The 21,561-nt window shown below is 37.7% G+C and overlaps 1 protein-coding gene across 1 annotated transcript in view; it reads left to right on the forward strand.

The window, feature by feature from the left end:
• The window catches only part of LOC134749734 (excitatory amino acid transporter 3), a 33,945-nt gene that overhangs the window by 2,999 nt on the left and 9,385 nt on the right, over window positions 1-21,561 (forward strand). The window contains exons 2-6 of the mRNA XM_063684754.1: window positions 7,254-7,521; window positions 7,738-7,917; window positions 19,526-19,617; window positions 19,967-20,150; window positions 20,673-20,906. Coding sequence (XP_063540824.1) covers window positions 7,262-7,521; window positions 7,738-7,917; window positions 19,526-19,617; window positions 19,967-20,150; window positions 20,673-20,906 — 950 coding nt within the window. The 5' untranslated portion in view covers window positions 7,254-7,261. The remainder of the gene's footprint in view (window positions 1-7,253; window positions 7,522-7,737; window positions 7,918-19,525; window positions 19,618-19,966; window positions 20,151-20,672; window positions 20,907-21,561) is intronic.

Here is a 21,561-nt window from a genome sequence, read left to right on the forward strand (position 1 = left end):
TCGAATATGCAAGAGTGACAGAGATGTAACTGATTTGATTTAAATGTAGATGATGATGTGGATAACGAAATTTCGATTTTCTAGTTTTGCGGTAGACCCTAAGATTGTGGTAGTGGCGCCCCCTTCGCAGTTTCGCGTAATATTTCCTATTAGGGCAAATCTACCTAAATACCGTAGGAAACCCTAATATCACCGTTGGTGCCCACAACTTCGGCTAAGTGAAATATTAAAACAACAATTTTACTAATAAATATTTATCCATTTAATTCACAATAAATAAAGAGCTGCGTAAAAATAATTTTAAAATAACAATATAAATTCTAAAATGACCCAACTTTACCACCCGTCCCCAATTTGGCCTTATACAGGGTGGCTAAAAAATTAGTTTCATTCCCGTTGCCAGGGAGGTTTTGGGATTATACTGAGCAACTTTTACTATGGAACCAACCACGAAGAGCGGAAGCGCTCGTTGCGCAAATTGCGCCTCGCGCATCCCTAGCGAAAGCTCCGTCCGGCAGTATTTTTAATTAGGTTTCCGTTTTTTTAAGCGAAGAAAGATTTTACTGAAAGAGAAGAAGCGCTAAATATATTCAAGCAAACTAATTTGTCAGTATATAAGACGCGAAATTCTACAAGTAAATTCACAATGACAGATCGAACCGGTGCACCTATTATTTTGCGCCTAAAAAGGCGCAAAAAAAAGAAAAAAATCGAATTGGTTTTCTAAGTGTAGTTAATCTACTACAATTTTGAATTTACTAAGTAGGTTCTTTTATTTTTCCTTATAAGATAATTCAGCACGCAACGTATCACTACTTATATTTAGCGCCATCTGTAATAGTTCATTGACACAAATTGGCTATGTAAATTGGTAAAAAGCTACTGTATCGTGGTGAAGGTGTTCACCTGTGAATTCTGAACGCAAAACGCAAATGCAAAAGGACGTAACTCCATAAAAAAAGAACTACTAGGGCCATCTAGTGAACTGAGAGCAACTTAAATAGTTGGCTACAATTTTTTTCCAAATTCCAAATTATTATTTACTTTGGCTATCCGCCTCTATACCCTGTATACTCTCTGCTCTCACTGAGGCGACGTCACAACTGTCACAAGTGATCATTATTAATTGTAAACATTGCTCGACTTTTTTTGATATTAAAAGAAAACTTAAAAATTGTTTGTTAGAACCAAAACCTATGTTTCGTTTTAATTTAAGGTATATTAAAAATACACACTGTATGTATGTCATGATCCACTCTCATGGTTATCACAAGTGCGAGGGGATCAACTGTGAAATAAATAAATGAAGATCTCGATCGACTAATTTAAAAGCCCCGCCTTTTTGATGTCGGTTTATAAAGTTTCAAGTTACTAAACCTGACGCCATAATCAAATCACCATTCACCAACACTTAGCGAGTGAACTTCATACAATATCACCCTAAGGCAGCCAACTCCAACACCCTAAAGCAGCCACGCACGCCGTATTAAGAGCGGCCGAGTGGCCTCTGGCCCGGAGATCCAAAAGCGGCCTAATGGAGCCCTCCAGAGCGCCAAGCGCCCCTAAGTGCTTCGTTAAAGTCTTTTCAAACGCGCTTACTTTTGGTGGCGCCAAGCGGGCTATAGCAATTCCTATTCTTTATTGTACTTTTGAACCTTTTTGTAAATTATGGAAACAGGACACAAGCAAAACGTGCCTTACGTTCGTTGAACGTGTCCTTATGTATTTATAATATAAATAATATTCGTATAAAACATTCGCATAATAACGAAAACGAATATACCATTCACCTCTCCACAATAATCTTGATTAGTCTTGAATTTGAAAACATACGAGTACTTGTAAATAATGTTCTTAAAAGTCAGTGGACTCTATAGGGTTATTTATTTAAATATTATATAAGTATTAGTATAGAACAAGTTTGGGAACAAATCAAATTATTTTATTAAATATTTTGATTTGTGTTTTTTAAGTAGTCACACGTCACGACTCACACTAATATATATAAATTAAAAACTGTAATAGATGTCATATATTAAAGAAAACCCCGGCCTTCCGGCCTTCACCACTGGAGGGCTTCGTCACTTTTTCTTTAATATATGACATCTATTACAGTTTTTAATTTATTACTATAGATTTTAGCTTATAGATTTTGGTACAACGTTGACCTTTTGACCACTACACCTTTACATAACTGGTACAAATAAAACTTTTACTTACTTGAAAGCAAGGCCTACTGTACGATTTGGTACGAAACAACACTTGTGTTTTTGTTGTTATATTTGAGTACCACAGCTTACCACGCGTTTTCTTCGAAAGGTTTTTTGAAGTTCACAGGGTTAAACTATAGGGTTGCTGGCTGGCCCAGTTTACAAACAAATCACAGTCACACAGCGCAGTGAATAATGAAACTACTTAGCAAAAAAATTGAAAAAAATAGCGAAATTTTAACACTGATAAACGGTTTGATGCAAAATACTGATTTAAACCCACACGATTTTTACACATTATTATTTACCACAAACTTGCACCATCCCAGTAACCCGGGGTTAACCAGTTAAACCTGGAGTTACCATGATTACCAGTATAATTTGACACTGGGTTAACGGTTTAACCGGTTAACCCCGGGTTAGTGGGATGGCGCAAGTGGCGCTTAGTTACGTATAGATAATTAAGTTTTGAATTTACCTCTGCCTCTAATCACTATTATCTGAGATTACGGGGACAATGCCATTCTCGACACGTCAGAGGTAATTAAAACCGCCTTATGAACAGATTTTGCATGTACAACCAGCTTTAAAGTTTATATTTTATGATGGTTCATTATTTTTGTATGTCGGTATTTTTGCACTTTGTAGCTTTTCCTCAACATCCGTTGACCACGAACGCTGTAAAGGGTTCGAAACGTCGGGATGTATTTTAAATTCAATATACGCGATATAATCCGTTTTCATAGTTTTATTTCATAATTTTTAAAACTTAATTAATTTAACTATGTATACGCGATTAAGTCCCGGTTTGATTCAACTGACCGTCTTACTACAGATTGGACACTTGTATTCTTTGAAAGTTTTCACCGTATTTGCTCAAACTGGTAATTGGCAAAGCAAGTGTAACAACGCTCCACCCATCGCCGCGGACTCGCCCGCGGGGCGGGCTCTCAACAAGTGGTTGGAGCGATAATTTGTTGAGTGTTCAGACTAACCTTTGGAGCTCTCAGTTACAGGTGTATGTTTCGTTTTACAAGTCTATCGTGACCGCCACCTACAAACATTTTATACCAGAGCCTTGAATTCTGATAATCTTAATCTTCTGTCGCCATTATTCCAATACATATTGCAATTACCTGACGTACCTATATAAATCTCAACTCTTTTGTGGTGCACATGCCGCGACTGCTGCAGGGGACCATCGAGTCCGCATGCCGAGGGCCGAAGGGTGTCGTGTTTGGGAGGTTCCGGGGCAAACTGCCGAAAGTGCCGAATTCGACAAGAGCAGCAGACGATTCAACGGAGCCACCCCATTCTGTCGCCAAAGTAGTGTTTAGTTTTTTAAGTTTATAAAATAATTGTACATATTTCTGATGAGTAAACATTGAAATGACGAGATACTAACTGCAAATATTCTTATATTACCGGTCGGTGAAAAACCAATATTTAAGTTATTGAAATTCATATATTCGTTATACCTAAATAAACTAGCAACGCAATATTAAATCCGCGAAATAGGTCGACGAGGCTTTTTGTTCGGCGTGAGAAGTGGCACAAGAGAGGATGAGCACCGTAATATCGCTGCGCTTCAAACTGAAACGCGGTATCGCGCTATATTATTTGTATTTTTATCAATTTTTTACTAAGTACCGTGATTCAATAAACTTGATATACTTTAGGTTGTTGAATTCCAAGCATAAATTTCTTTTTTGAATATATAGGTACGTAATTTTTTTTTATTATTGTTTTTATGACAGTATTTGTAATAAAAACGCTCTAAATAACGTCAGGGGACCTAGCCAAGGTGACAATTGTACATCGACAAACGCTAAACAAAATGGAAAATGTGCCGGGATGACAGAGAGAATTAAGTAGATATAGAGTGCTGGAACATAAGAGACTGGTTAGACGTGGACAGTACAGAAAAACTAATTCGCATGACTACGGATAGAACGGCATATAGGCATAACGTCGCCAACCTCTGGGACGGAGAAGGCACTTGAAGAAGAAGAAGAAGAGTGCTCACTTCATACATCAGTTTTGTTACCAAAAATACTATTATTTTCGTAGTCGACATCTAGCGTCAAGTAGCGGAATTATCAGTACTGCTACTACGTATATATCAGAAGGTTAGTCATTGACACAGCAAATCTACGTTTTATAGAAAATCTATTTAAACCTAAACGTAAAATCATCCCGTCTATTCGTGAAATTGAAGGGCTCAGAACTTTGATTACGGAAAAAATTTGAATCTATTTCCATCAGTAGGGACTGAGCAATCATGAACGATAACTTGACTAACCTAGAGAGTAAGGTTTTTAATGGCATTTCCCGCCCAAGCTGAAAGACAAATTGTTGAAAAAATATCGTTCGGAGCCCGCTTCGCATTTTTCAGTAACTTTAGACTCAAATAAGAAAAACATAATATATATGTAAATACCCGAGTCCTTCATTTTTATAGTACCTATTGTCCACTGGATGCAATGAAAATGTGTTTGACCAAAACTTACAAAATTTGAGTTTTGTTTTCGCAACCTGGCATTGCGCACTGGTCCTGATTGGTGCCGCGAGCCGCGTGTGAGCGACAGAGGGGACAGCTCTGATCCCGATATCACTAAATCAAGATTTCCGCAGAACATCCGCGCGGGGAGCGAGCTCCCATCCCGCCGCTGAGCCCCACCAACTATTTGCGGCGAAATCCCACAAAACTGAGTTTTGCGATGTCTGGGTCGAATGGGGAAAATAACGTGACAGCTCAATGGTAGATATGTCTTTTGAATAGTAGATTTTCAGTAATGGATGAAAAACAGAAACGATCAGGAAGAGAATTTGTCTCTTTACTTTTCTTTTACATGAAAAAATATTATAAAAGTGTTACCTACTCCCAGGCTCTGTGTGAAATGTAAAATCTTCTGAATTAACAAGTAATAAAAATTTCTTTTGGAGTTCTTTTCTCACTGAACTCTTTCTTTTTCTAAACATTGTCGTTTGTCAGTAAGGCGATATTTCCATATAGATTCAATTAGAAATCTACCTTATCGACAAGCGACAATATGGTACCTTTTGCTTGAAAACGTCACAATTATTGTTGTCACTACATAAAGAAGGAAAAAAGAAATGTAGATAAGGCAATGACAACTTTGAGAAGATTTTTTCCCGTCTTTATCAAGTACACGAATTGATCATCTAACTATACTCGTATACTGTCGTATTCTATGTCGTATGCTATACTCATTTCTTCAAATACTTCGTAGATAAGCTCCACTCTCATTCCCCCAAGTATTCGTGGTACACAACAATTCAGTCCTAAATATAGCTAAAATGGCAAGATCACAATCACCAGCTATCCCCCGCTACCGGATCTAAACGAGCTTGCAATCATTGTTGCAAAAGGTCAATAACTGAACGGTCACTAGGATAAGGCCAATGTCCAGGCTTGGCGCCAACATTGGCCCAGCATCGTCGGGTACTAATTGGAGTACAATAGTTTATCATGAACCACGTGTCGCATCGGTGCCAAGCCGACTAATATTAAACCACTGCGTCGCCCGGTGGATAGGCAGCATTCTAATGTGACCGTTTGATAGGAATGTGAACAGGAATTAGCACACGATGAAACAAATGGGAGTCCCGTCACCATAAGAGCTAGCTAGAGCACGACGTTGCTTTGACATGTCGCACTTTCGACCTTAACGCATTGCGAATGTCTAACAACATTTCAACTAGTAGGGAATTAAATTCCTTGTACATTAAAAATATATCGCCTTCTACTCCATTTTATTATCGGCGCTCAGATTCTTTGAATAATGAAATAGTCAATTGATATTATCAAAAAAATTATTTACTGATCAAGAGATCATAATTATGTAAACCTTATAACAACGCGATAAGGATTTAGTGGGCACGTCTGCCCATCGTCGTTCGTACCTTCCACTTAGAAAGTCGAACCTTTAATTACTCAAGTATGCTGATTTTAGAGTAAACATCTACCTAATTGAGAAAGTTATACTTCGAGTCCACCTTTGACATTCAAATCGTGCGGGCTGATTGAGTGAGCACGTCCAAGCTGATTTAGAAAATACAGTCGCCATCAGATATATCGAAGCGGCCAAGGTGCTCACAAATATCTGAACACGCCTCTATTGTCAAGGCGTTAGAGTGCGTGTTCAGATATTGTGAACACCATGGCCACACCGATATATGTAATGGCGACTGTACAAAGTCTACTTTAAACAGAAAAGAATAGCCTAGAAGTTAGTGAGAGCGTCCATCAATGTCAAAAGTAGTTTACAACGCGATTTCAGAAATTATGGCGCATAAAATGAACTTTCTTAATTTTCTTTTAGTTATTTTTATTTATTTATTTATTCAGGTACACATAATATACAACTTAATTACAAAAGTTTCTTAACAAAGGTTAATAACAACAAACCTTATTATGTTTCAAGTTACAAAAATTTTATTAGCAAGAAATACCAGCACATATCATATCATATCATTTTAATAACAAAACTTCCGTGAGACACAGACATATTAAATATATTAATAACGGGTTACTCACGTGTTTTATGTCGAAAACGCTCGAACTGTTTCACTCCGTACCGAGGAGCGTCATCCTCGGTACGGAGTGAAACATGTCGAGCGTTTTCGACTTAAAACACGTGAGTGACCCGTTATTAATATATTTAACATATCATATCATTTATTCAGTAATAATTATACATTGTCATTGGTATATCCATTTCACTTATAGAAAAGTTAAGAATAAAATAATAATAATACAGACCTTTTAATAAACCAAACTTACTTAGAGTTAGACCAAGCTAAGTTGGCAGCGGTTTTAATGGCACAGACGACGCAATTGTTATTTTAATCGTCATCATTTGATATAAGCTTGACGTTTAGTACTACTCGTATTACGGTCAACAACTGAGCTGACTAAGGAAATAATTATGAAAGTTGGTTCCATGAAAAATATTGGGAAATTATAAATAGATACTTTCTTTTCATGCAGATTTTTTCAAATATAATTTTTGCTTACAGAACCGACCATGCCCGTAGCAACAGGAGGCATCCGGGGGTTCCTCCGGGAGAACCTTCTCACATTCCTGACTGTGATCGGCGTGGTCGCGGGCACGCTTCTAGGATGCGGGTTGCGGGCTTCGGGACACGAGTTCACGCGGCGGGAGGTCATGTATTTCCAGTATCCCGGAGAGCTGTTCCTGAGGATGCTCAAGTGTCTAATAGTGCCGCTGTTGGTGTCATCTATAGTATCGGCCATCGGCTCGCTTGATTTGAGCCTATCTGGCAGGTGAGTTATTTAAGTGTTATAAGTACAAATTAAATAATAAAAATGCTACTTATCCGAACGAAAGTTATATCTACTCGTGTTTTCATTAAATGACATACCTTAAATAACCGCAAAAAGTTGATATGCATAAGACCATCAGGGTTACTTCGCCAGCAGTAGCATAATTATATTAGGACTCTATCCCTTTCCAGGAATTTATCCACACCTTGTTTTCAGGGTCGGTCTCCGCGCGATCGTGTACTACATGACAACGACGGTGTGCGCCGTGATGCTGGGCATCGCGCTGGTCACCACCATCAAGCCCGGCATCAGCTCCTCCAACTACCAGCAGCCGAACACCACGAAGGTGCTCACCAAGGACACGCTCACGTCTGATACGCTGCTGGATCTCATAAGGTCAGTGTTCAATCCATTCCGCGCCATTCTCCGCGTGATCGTGTACTACATGACGAGGACGGTGTGCACAGTGATGCTGGGCATCGCGCTGGTCACCACCAGCCTGGCATCGGCTCCTCCAGCTGTAGCTCACGTCCAACAAGCTGATGCTAGATCTTATAAGGTCAGCGTCTGACCCATTTCGGGTACCGTAAATTTCCGCAAGGCATTTATAAAACCTTGCTACAAACGGCGTGCAATTTTACGATTTTAGATAATTGCTGGCTAAGTGGGTGCAACGAATTCAATCGATCCATCAAATGCGGTAATGAATTGCAAATTGCATGCAAATTATCGCTGTGTTGCTTATGTATCGCTTAGTGACGCTTAGAGAGGCCATCACCAATATCACCATGCTTAAGATTGTCTGGATAAAACAGTGATTCTTTATCAAACAGCTGTCTATGTTTCATTCTTAATAACGTCATAAAGGCGATGGTTCTTGTGTTGGTGCATGTTAGACAATGTTGGTTTTAGTTTATTGTACGAAGCTTTTTGTTTGCAATGTTTTGTACGTACAAAGGTAGGTGTAGGTGCAGAATCACGTAGCTTATCCTGGCACGGCCTTTGGCGATTGTTTTATTTTTAATTTATGAATTGGTTAATGTTTAGGTGGGACATATTCACTAGTCTATGATTTTGCACCCACGCGCCCTCTGCTAGCTTTTAGGTTTGAACCGTTTGAGGTGCGATAGGAGCTCGATGGATTGGCTGGATGAGGGTGTATTTATTGTGACAAAGATGTTATAGGTATGGTATTGCGCAGGCAGGCGGTGGAGTAAATAAGTCTGTAATAAACATCTAGTATACAGTGATTAATATACACTGACGGAGGCTCGCTTTTTATGAGCGGTTTTTAGCTTAATGATCGCCGGAAAATGACGGGGAAAAATGGCGGGACTCGATCTGCGCCGGACAGTTTACTAAACTCGTTAATTACGTTTTGGGTTCTTATTTTAGGTGTAAATTTCTCACTCGGTTTATAGGTATTAATAATTAGTACATTATTAAGTACATCAATTTAACAAGTAGGATAAAAAACATATGAATGGCTAAAGTCATTATTCATTAATTGTCAACATGGTTATTGAGAAATATCTGCCGAGGGCCCAGGAAATCCAGGATATGAGGAGAGCACTAAAACACGTACGTTCTGTATTGCATTTAATCGATCGACATGGTGCGAAATCTACCCTCTATTGTGGAGACATGAGTCTACCCACATACATTACAGTTATTTTATTAATAGCAACAATATTTTACGACAAATTAACACGCGGCTTATTCACAGAACTTAGCTATTTATCGCCTATATCTAGCAAGTAAATAGCTACGTCTCATATAACTATTAGGTAAATAGGTATATTAGCAGTTTAAAATAACTAGGTACTGTTTATTAGGTATTCAATTGAAATTTAGCTGTAAGTACTTAAATATTTTAAATTTTACATCTTAACGTCAAAATATACTTCTTATCATAAAGCTTCTACAACATAATATACACTGTGAGCCACATGTATTTTCAAAAGAATCGGAACCAATATTAAAATATCGGTTATCGTTCAATAATCCCCGCGATACCCGTCCAACAAAACAATAAAATTAATAAATGGCAAACCCGCAAGATTGCAAATCCGAAATGATTCGTCAAATTCGGCGTTAAATTGATGACATTTCGGGATATAGGTTAATCCCGCTTAATCCTCCCTTCGCGCGACGCGGGCACGGGTCTGAACCGACTGTAGGGGAGATGAATTCATAAAAAAAATATATATATTCATTATACTCCACCAAAAGCCAAAATTAGCGTAAAGATTTTTATGTAATTAAAACAATTCTGATTGTAATAACAGGTTATGAATTTGACCTGGAGTAGGCGTCATATTTTTCTTTATCATGTTAGGCGTTTATCGTGCATTAATTTACATAATATATATCACGCGATTACTATCTAAGACAAGCGTTATCAAAAAAAAAAAAAACTTATTTTCAGGCCATAAAGGCCCATAGATGCATAGGTACCTTACAGACTAACATACTTACTATACGGCAATTAAAAATAATTTTCACGTCACAAAATTCTTCTGCTGCGTCACCTGCTCTGGTGTAGGATTCGGCAGATTCCCATGGAACCGCCGGAACCTCAGCAGCGGCAGAACAAGCTAATGGCTAACTAAGATGGGCCAGCGTGTAGAGAGGGTATAGTGGTGTAAGATGGCTTATGGCGCGGCGGGATGGCGATGGGATGCCACGGTGTCGGTTTTTCGTCAAAGGTAGGGGGCCACCGATGGCGCGTACGCATCTACACCTGGCCCATTCCATAGTGCGTGTTCTCAACCTTCGCATGGCCGTCTCGCTGGTCCAGCGCTGGGCTATCGTGAAGAGGAGCCATAACGATCCCATGGCCATTTCGCTGGTCCAGTGCTGGGCCATTGTGTAGAGGAGCCATGAAGTGCACATATTGTATTTGTATTTATTTATTCATGAACAATATGACAATTGTATTCGAATATAATTACATCCTAAGTTCCTTAAATCTATGTAGGTCCTTAAATTTAAGAATTATACAATCTAACATGCAGAACAATATCAGACGTATTTACCTAAATTAATCTAAATTAATTACTACCAACATTACGTAGACAAATACCTAACATACCTAATGGCACGATTGCAGCTGGATCACCCTCAGCGGCCTCAGCTCGTAAGGCCGCTTTCACACTGACGTCCAGTTTTTTGCGGGTAGGGTGCTTTGGGGTAAGATTGAACGGGTTTTTCATGCGGAGTAAGATGAAAAGTCTCCCGTAATGCTTCGGCATACGGACGAATTTTTGTCTTACCCCGCATGAAAAACCCGTTCAATCTTATACTATACCCCAATGCACCCTACGGTTTTCTGCAGGATCCAGTTTTCTGTAGTATGCGTACAGTATCCCGCAAACAGAATGCTCGTGTGAACGTTACTATATTAGCACGTAGGTATACTACTAAAACGGAATCCTGCAGAAAACCGAATCCCGCAATAGGGTATTTGACAACATTAAAAATATATAACGAATTGCTGTCATCCTGAAAGATAATAAACTAATAAAGTATATTTCACTATATTTGAATGTAAATTATGTTTAGTTTTTGGAATATAAACGTAAGAAAATTTAATATTTTTTGAAATTTTATCAGGGACGTGAACGCTCTGTGATTGGTCAACGCTCGGATGACGTCACACGCGCGTAAACATTCTTGATTGCCTTGAGTGTTTTAACTGTTTGATTTGTATTTAGTTAATTTTAGTTATTGTTCCACAGTTTTCTGATATATTCCGATTTATCCGTATATCTAGTAGCACAATATTCATAAGAATCTCAAAATGGAGCCGAAATATGTAAAAGCTGATAGCGGCAACCTACCAGACATAGACGCATCAATGGTTGCACTTTTCTTTAAAGATAATCCGGATTACTATGCTGCGGAACTTAGAAATGTAAAAACAGCTATGTGAGTATACGTAGAAATTGTTTATTTACGAACATCTCGATTTCGATGATGCGAATACGACGACGATATATATATAGAATGCGATGACGAGAATAGTATCTCCATCCTGCACTTTAGTTTGAAAGAAAAAGTATGCTACTAACTACCTACTAATGCTGAAAGAGCTATGTTATGAGGTTATGTAGTAATACAACATTAAACCTCAACAAGGTTGTTTCGTTAAATACAACAAAATCCGGTGTTTTAACTACCATATTTATTTACAGTTAAATATTACTTACATCGAAGTGGTCTTCACACATAAAAACATTTGTATGCGCTAAAATGCTCTTTGGGTCTCTTCGCGCTAGTTTTAACCACATTTTTCTTTTTTTGGGATTCGTTGGAACGGAAACAAACAATTTATCTGGATTTTTTATAGTCGTACTTGAACATTGCGGCACTATACACCATTTATATACCATTTTACAGTGAAATAATCAATTCAATGCACATAAACCATAAGATTTACTAAGGTCATTGACTGAGTTTACTCGCGTGTGACGTCACACGTGTCACGTGATTAGCCCCTTTGCAAAAACAGCGTTTAAGGCACGTTCAAAATAAATAAACTTTAACATTGATTTTTTATATTTAATACAGGAAATTTCACGGAAATATCAATGTAGTGTAATTAAAAAGTCATAAACAATCAATTTAAACCATTTTCAAAAATTAGTCAAATAGTCTATAGTAGATCCAGGAAGTGATGTCACAAGGGAGCAAAATTACATATTTACGGCGAGGGCGTACAATTGAATCCTTAGCGTTGTGAAGGATTCAAGTGTTAACGCCCAAGGTGAAAATAATTTTGCTACCATGTGACACATACTACTTTTCACATCACCTATGAGGAAATTACATACATATATTAGGTTTCAAAACATTATTATTTTAAGCAAAAATCGATACGGACAAAGTGCCAAAAATATGTGTACATGACCTTAGTATAGGTACATACTTCTGGCACTTTGTCCGTATCGATATTTTTAGACGTGACTGTACTGGCAAATTAAAAGTACCTACAGCTCATAATTATGTACCTAATATCTTTTCAAAAACAGCAGCAAACAACTAAAATGATACAATGAAAATCAAGTACATTATTTTTGTAGATTTTTCTGATAACAAATTAGCTCTTACCCCTTTGAACCAAATCTTCGGAAGAACACTATGAAGACTGATATCACTTATACTTATTATTATTAGTGTCGTTACCGGGATGCTGCTTAAAACATCTGACACAGATGAAAAGGCCTATTATTATTGATTTAAACTAAGTATTTACAAATTTATACAGAATACAGACCCGCATAATGCTTTGTGAAATATTTGTACAAAACTTTTTAAATATAAACTTTTTAAATTGCATAGACAAGTAGCCAGCGTTTAAGGAGACCTAAAGTGTCAAAATAAAAATTAAATTATTAAACTAAAGTTTTTTTTACGTTTGTAAATATTACGCTAATTAATTAATTTACTTAATTTAAATATGCTATTAATTAATTTAAAATACGTTAATTACATTTATTATTTACAATTACAACAAAATATTATTTAAGTTAGAAAAAGTGTATGCACGTAATCAATTATAAAGAAATTGTAATCGATTATATGCATACTAATTTCATTTGTCTTTGTGTCAATATTTCATACTGGCAACAAAATATCCTTGAACAGAAAAGTGCCACTTTGATCCCTCCTAGCAGGGAAGAAAAGTTCCCTTTTCGAATAGGTGATGTGAAAAAAACTGGACGTCACGTCAGTGGGCAAGAGCTCTAAAGGGTCTTCTTGCGAACGCATTCTCTCTTTTTATATAGTATCATGTCGTGTCGTGTGTCATAAGTGCCTAACATTGTGGACTGAGATCACGGTTTGCGTTGACCCGGCTAAGGCGACGATCAATCAAGAGCGGATGTCGTTAGGAGCGCAGATATTGGCATCCACTAAACCCGCTAGTTATAGGCTAAGCGTTAGATTAAACGGCCCGGAAGCATCTTAGTGGCTCTATTCCTATACATACATGCCTTATACAGAGTGATTTTGTTGTTTGACTAATTTGACTATATTCTGAACTCTGAGCAACTTTTTGGGTCAATCTTAAAAAAAAAAAACTGCTGTCTTACATTTTATTTACTTATACTATTTATTTAAACTATTGCACAAACAAAGAGAAATGTACAAATGGCGGACTTAATGCCAAACGGCATTCTCTACCAGTTAACCATTGGGTCAAACAAAGACATAAATGTTGGTGCAGGAGAGATTCATAAATTATAACGAGAAATTGAACCGAAAAAGTCAAATATTCAAAATAGTTAAATTAGAATAAATTATCTGTGCCGGTTCTATACGTAGTAATTGGAAGTAATAATAGTTCAATGTGTCAAAATGACGAGTATGTCAGTGTCAAGCTTTTGGTAACCTTACAGGAGAAGTAAGTTAGTTATAACACGTCATGTCATAATGCCTAGCGTAATCGCGTCATTTCGTCACACTCATCACGCAGCATTGAGTTACGACGAATTAGGACCAATTTAACTGCCATTCATCATGGAGTGTCGACACATTCGGGTTATCTGCATTTTGTTGCATATGCACTTTGCCTTCCAGAAGCGTGGGTACTCTATGCCGCAACTCTATTGGCCGTACGCGCCAAAAAATAATTATGCCAAAAAGATGGACAAGCAGGTATTTATTACGATTCAGCAAGAAAATGATGTACGCATTCTTCGGTGCCGTGCTACCACCCATGCGTGCGGTGCGGTGTGTGCGGTGCGGTGCGGTGGTGGGTGTGTGTAGGTGCGTGTAGAGAAAACTTTTGAATTATTTTTTAGGGTTCCATACCCAAAGGGTAAAAACGGGACCCTACTACTAAGACTGCGCTGTCCGTCTGTCCGTCTGTCTGTCACCAGGCTGTATCTCATGAACCGTGATAGCTAGACAGTTGAAATTTTCACAGATGATGTATTCCTGTTGCCGCTATAACAACACATACTAAAAAGTACGGAACCCTCGGTGGGCGAGTCCGACTCGCACTTGGCCGGTTTTTTATAGGTCAATTAAGTTAATTTTAATTCAATTAAATAATTTAATAATTAAGATTAGTTTATATATATATATTATTTTGTATTTGCATGCATGAATAAAATAAACTAACAGTTCTAATCATAAAGTTAAAAGTTGTATTAATATTAAAGTAGGTACTAATGTCAAAATGCACACAAGGAATGCGGTATTGGTTCGTCTTAATATTTATTATTTATTATCAGCATAAGCGAGTAGCAGCGGTAAGGGCTATTTAGAATATAATTGAATAGAATAAGATTTTATTCGTAAGCACAAACAAGACATTACATAATATAAAAGAAAACACAGATATTTGTGTGATGAACACAGATATTTGTTCCTCAGTCTTGGGCGTTTTCTATGTATTTATGTTTTTTTTTTATTTTATATATATCGTTGTCTTTATGGGTACTCATAACACAAGCCTTCTTGAGCTTACTGTGGGACTTAGTCAATCTGTGTAAGAATGTCCTATAATATTTATTTATATTATTTATTTATTTACTAGTATCAGCAGCCACCTTGTTCTTGATTGCGTCCCCGTAGAGTAGAGAAGTGTTCCATTCGGTAGTTCCCTCGTCACTCTTCATCAGCCGGTTATTTATACTGCGCCCTACATCGCGCTCGTTAGGGTTGCCACTTCAACGGCAATTTGCATCGAATTGTGGGGATAAAAATAGCGGGAAAGAAATATTTTTAGATGAATAACTTAGTTTTTAGGGTTCCGTACCTCATAAGGAAAAAACGGAACCCTTATGGGATCACTCGTGCGTCTGTCTGTCTGTCACAGCCTATATTCTCCGAAACTACTAGACCAATTAAGTTGAAATTTGGTAAACATATGTAAGTTTGTGACTCAAAGACGAACATGTAACATAAACAAATGAATTTTAAACATGGGGGCCACTTTTGGGGTAAATGAGAAAATTAAAAAACAAAGTTTTTCAAACTATATCGTGTTACGTGTTACATATTAAATGAAAGAGCTCATTGTGAGAATCTCAATTATATTTTTCTATTAATTGTAGGATAAACAGTTCAGAAGTTATTCAAGAAAATAGGCAAAAAATTATCATTCCCCCCCTTTATCTCCAGAACTACTGGGTCTAAAATTTTGAAAAAAAAAATACACTTAATAGATATTTACCTATAGATTACAGGAAAACCTATTAGAAATGTGCAGTCAACCGACTCGCACTTGGCCGGTTTTTTAGAATGCAATGAGTGTCTAATATAGACAATTCTCGGCGGAGATGTAGTTCTCTTTGGTAGCTATTGTTTTGACTTCATTCTAAACTTTGTTAAATATCATTTTGCAGTCGAAATGTTGAGGCAAGGAGGCATATTCAGATAGTTCTTTTTTGTTACCTATAAAACCATCCGGGAGCTTGGCGTTTGAGTAATGTTTGTGTTTAAAATAAAGCGTTCAAACGGTTAAAAAACCTACCGATTTTGTCGTTACGTTGAAATAATCAATTTTAAGATTTCTTCAAACAAAATGATTTTAGTTTTAGACTACAAGCTATTACCTGTCAATCTCTCGTGTCGAATGATGGTCCCTATCATCCTAAGGCTCCCAAACAAGTGAAAAATCCATGCCACTGTAATTTGAACCTATAGCGTAGGAAATAGAGTTGATTTTGCGTTGTTGGAAAATTAAACGAAACAAAGCAAAAGCGACTCTGTTCCAGTTGTATAGGCTTTAAATTTCATCGAACTGAAGAGGTACTATAGGAAGGACCTTGGGCCTTAGGAGGCTATGACAGTTCCTTCAAGTCTCCTTTGGTTCGGCTTAATTTAAATTATTTGAAGAAATATGTTTTAACTGTATTTTTTTTACTTATATACTTAAATGTTATATTTCTAAATAAATTGAACATTGTTACGTGTAATTAAAACAACGGTCACTAACGTTCTAAACTAAATGATTGTTTTATTGATCAAAATTAACAACTAAACCTAAATAAAACTAAAGAATAAATCTAAACTATAAAATAGTGGGCGCCAGGAGAAATTTCGTCGGATGTTCGACGGGGAATCGTCCAATCCTTGCGACTTGCTAGCTCAGTCTATGTCTGTTTATAACTTATCGTAGCCGTACACAAAACGTAGGTAATAAGTTTAAAACTCGCTTAAGTTAGCACTTACTAAGCTTACGATGAAAGTGGACGACCGTTTTGAAGCCGCCTTTTCATACAGACGTAGCTTTTCATTCTTCTCACTGGACATTAAATTGTGTAACATAATTTCACTAATGTTAATCATTATTAATCACAACCACAGATATGTACCTTCATTTGATTTTATTAGAATTTTTAATTATTATAAGAGTAAGGAGCATTTAAAAATTTGTATGAAATTCGTCTTTCAATAAAGTCAAACGAATAGGCATATAGTTACGGTCCATATAGGTACATCAAATTGTGTAAACAAACTGTATTTAATATTAATATTTAGAGAGGAAAATGACGCGTACGTTTGTATGGAGAAGCGGTCCCCTTTCCTCTTAAATCTTATTATATACAAATAAGTTTTCGTAAATAAAATCTATGTATGGAGTGAGCACTCAAAGTTTGTCAAAGGACTGTCTCATTTCAAACATAGACAGAGAGAATTATACTATCTTTGTCTTACACTAGTACTAGCGCCCAAAAGAAAGGGATGAGTATAATTTTCCTGGTTGTTACTGACTGACAAATTGGTTTGACCAACTATACTTAAAGTTTCTCTATGATATTTTGGTTGGGAAATTTCTGGCGAGCGACTTTCAATCCGGAGGTCGGGTTCAAAGCCCGGTTCGTACCAATGAGTTTTTTGGAACTTGTGTACGATATACGCGTTATAAGGACGTGCTCAAACGACACCTGAACGCTTGCAACATCGACCCTGAGCGTTGGGAGGAGCTTGCTACAGACAGGTCATCTTTACCCTCGCGCTTTGTCCCGTGCTTTACCATATTTAACCACATCAAATCGTGGAAGCCGCCTCAACCTTATATGCCAAACGCCAACAACGTAAAGAGAGACCGAATCTCTCCTACGCTTATACATATAATGCGACTGGCCAACTTTATTATAACACCTGCAAAAGAGTCTTTAAGACCAAGTTCGCCTTGACCAGCCACATTAGAGCCCATAACAGGCGTAATCCATTGTTGCTGGGGTCGCCATCATTTGATATTATAATAGACCAGTCGCATTTCGACTAATCTCAAAAGGCCTAATAGTTTCCCCTCTGGGTTGGAAGATCAGATGTCAGTCATTTTCGTAAAAACTAGTAGTGTCAATGTCAATTTTTTTTGGATTACTTGCCAAGCGGACCCCAGGCTCCCAACAGCTTGTTCTTACCAAACATTTTCTTTCTGTATGTTCACGTTTGATTATTAGAAGTACTCTGACAGAAATCGACAGCCCTACATTGTGAACACTAACTAGACAATGATGGCACAGCTCGCGAGCAAAATGCCAGGTGACATTACGTCGATGGCGACGGGCTCGTTAATCCAGGCACTTCCTATCGTAGGTACCGCTGGGTACTTATACAGAATTAGATAAACAGAAGTTTGCGGCGATTGCGGCCGTTGTCAATAAGATTATAGCGTTATAGTATTAGAGATTATGTTTTTATGAACTAAAGCGATAGCCTAGCGGTAAGAGCGTGCGACTTTCAGTCCGAAATTCGCGGATATTTACCAGTTCTGTTGCTTTTCGGTGAAGGAGAACATCGTGAGGAAACCTAATTTCCCCTCTGGGTTGTGTAAAGGGGTTACGCCTAGTGGGAGTTGCCAGTTACTGATAAAAAGGCTGTAAAGGTTACAAACCTTTACTGTTGGAAGGTCAGATGGCAGTTACTTTCGTAAAAACTAGTGCCTACGCCAATTCTTGGAATTAGCTGCCAAACGGACCCCAGGCACCCATGAGCCGTGGCAATACTGGCAATATGCCGGGTTATCTTACGATTCAATTTATACTAAACGATCTAAACCTGTTAAGCTCAATATGACTCACTAAACTTTACTAGTAGCATTGATAATTGGAATACCATAATTTTAAAATAATTAAATAGGTACATATTTTATTTGTTATGTTTGTTTTTCATTCTTTAGTAGGTATTAACGCATTCACTGTCAGCGCGAGCTACGCGCTACGCGTGTAGTCAAGCGGGTTTGCTAGCAGTGAATGTGTTAAACAAAGAATATAATACTCACTAGGAGGTGTTATTATGAGTAAAACACATTTTATCCCAAGAAAAACATTTTAATTTAAGGAACGTTTTTGCAAAGTTCATTTCAATAATGGACATCCTTAAATCCTTATTCAACCTTAAATCAAGTGATATTTACTATATAAGTACCTACAGTATAATATTACAATGGCTCGCTAAATCAAAAGGAGGGTAAATTATATAAAAAGCCCTAGTGGGTTTCCACTTCGCGACATAAACTCAATTACGTCCTGAAAACCTTTACAAAACCGACTCGAAATTTTATGCCACTTTTACCTCATATTCCTTTGTTTTAAACTTAAGGTCTCGTGACGACGCGTCGTGGTAATTAATGTAATATTTTAGCGGCTGCGTCGAAGTTTAATAGCATTAGAATGGGTAAATAGGTGATTATATTATAGGGCGGAAGTGGGCTGGTCGGTCATAGAGCACATCGAATTGCGACCGATTTGAGTTGAGGACAAATTGTTTCGTCCTTCAAGGACGTCTCGTGCGGGTCAAACCTGGCTTTGTTGGGATAACTGGTGGCTTTTAGGTTTAAATGGATTGTTGGTGTTTACACAATAAGTTTTAGTTATAGACAACACAATTCATACCAAAGACGACTATTTAAAATACGGCGACGACGAGCTGTACGATTATTTAAAATATATCTATAAAAATGTTTTGTTATCTTCATTTTCATTGCTTTCTTGTTTAGTATTTGTGTGTTGAATCTGTCAGTCTCCTATTTCTGTTCCAGAAACGTGTTCCCGGAGAACATCGCTCAAGCTACAATCGCGTCCTACAGAACTAAACTCATTTACGATGGAATCGAAAAAGGAGCTATTAAAGGTAAATGCTGCCAGTTACTTTCCGTTTTAGCAGTTTAAGCAGAAATTAATCGAATTACAAAATCATTGAACATCCCGTGCTTTTCTTGTTTCTGCTTTTCACCTTGCTAAGAAGCTTGAAGTTAATTAATGACCAATCAATTGATGAAGGGGAATGTTCAGTGACTTCTGCTTACGGCTTCATAAATAAACACTTAAATATCCTATTCCTATTTGCAGCTATTTATCCTAGTCCCGAAGAAGATAGCAATATTCTTTTTCCCACGCCCGCGCCACACCACCACCAAGCCACGCGGTTTAGCTTTATTAAATTAATACTATGCACTTACAATATCCTCCCATTATTCCAGGCCACCCAGAGACGTACAAAATCGAGGGCGACTATCAGCCTGGCAGTAACGTGCTGGGGCTGGTGGCGTTCAGCATCGTGCTCGGCATTACACTTGGCAAGATGGGCGACCAGTCCAGACCGCTGCAGGACTTCTTCCAGTCCATGTCGGAGGCCATGATGATTATCACTGGCTGGGTTATTTGGTTAGTATAACGTAGTACAACTCTACTTGTCACCTAGAGGCAGTCAGTAAGATGGGCGACTGCAGGACTTCTTCCAGTGTCAGAGGCCATGATGATCATCACCGGCTGGGTTGTTTGGTTAGGACTTAGGTGATCCGATTTGTTACCGGTGTTGTGTGTCGAAAGGCGAAGAAGAAGGCGAGTCTATCACAGCAGATCCGGCAATCTGAATAAATCCACTTATCTGAACGATTACGATTCGCTAAAACAAGAGGTCACGACAGGTAATTAGCTAATCACCTATTACTATTAGTAGATAAGCTTAATGTCAGCCACCACCATAACCATTTTCTTTATCAACCAGCTTATACATCCCACTAAAGGGCACAGGCGTCCACTAATTGTACAAGAAGGTTTTAGGTTGTATCACAGTATCACTCATGATGTCAGTCCAGAATGGATTTGGGACATATATACCGTGGAATTATTTTTTCTAATGATGGTTTTCTTCCCTTATACTATAATAGAAACTTATCATTCCAGGCTTTCCCCCCTCGGCGTGTTCTTCCTAGTAACAGCCAAGATCATGGAGATCGACTCGTTCGCGGATCTCGTGGGGCGTCTAGGCATGTACTTCATGACGGTGCTGCTGGGGCTGTTCCTGCACGGCTTCGGCACCCTCAGCATTCTGTTCATCCTGGCCACCAAGAAGTTGCCGTGTCGGTACATCGCGAAGATGGGGCAGGTCATGGCCACTGCGTTTGGAACTGCTTCTAGGTGGGTTAATTGTTGGTTTCTGAATACCTTATACTTAATTATGTGCGTAGTTTACTTTATTTACCTCTCAATGCTTTGGACGTAACATTAGGCCAAAATTAATCGAGGTTAAATATTTTTTTTCAATGTTGTTAGGGGTTATGGGCTTCAGGGGTTTCATGTGCTTGCTTGTAGCAACTTGATTTCGAGGGTGAGTTGACAAGCCTACCTATTTAGGTATTTTTCGATGTATCCTTAATTCATCGTAATGTATAATTACCTAGGTACCTAAATCATAACAAACCGAAATGTACAAAACATACACATTAACGTGACCCTTAAACTGCTCTATAGACTAAAAAATAACGAACTTATCATGCTTGACCTTCGTAAAATAGGTCATTACAATATATTCACTAGGGCACTGATGTCCTATGGGAAATAAGTTCACAACTAAAAAGGTTATTGTAGTATAAATAAAAGGAAATAAATGTACACAAACTTTAATGTAGTTAAAGTCATCCTTAAAACAAGGCAAGAATTTTACTTCTAAGTATAAATATGTTACCTAAAAAGCCTGTGCTTGGTATTGTTTAAGTTTGTATAACTCCATTCCTATCTAAGATATGATCTGTAAAAAGATTTAGATTTCGCGTGTCAGTATTTTCTATATCAT

The sequence above is a fragment of the Cydia strobilella genome, chromosome 18, assembly GCF_947568885.1.
Source record: "Cydia strobilella chromosome 18, ilCydStro3.1, whole genome shotgun sequence".
Classification (NCBI taxonomy): Eukaryota; Metazoa; Arthropoda; class Insecta; order Lepidoptera; family Tortricidae; genus Cydia; species Cydia strobilella.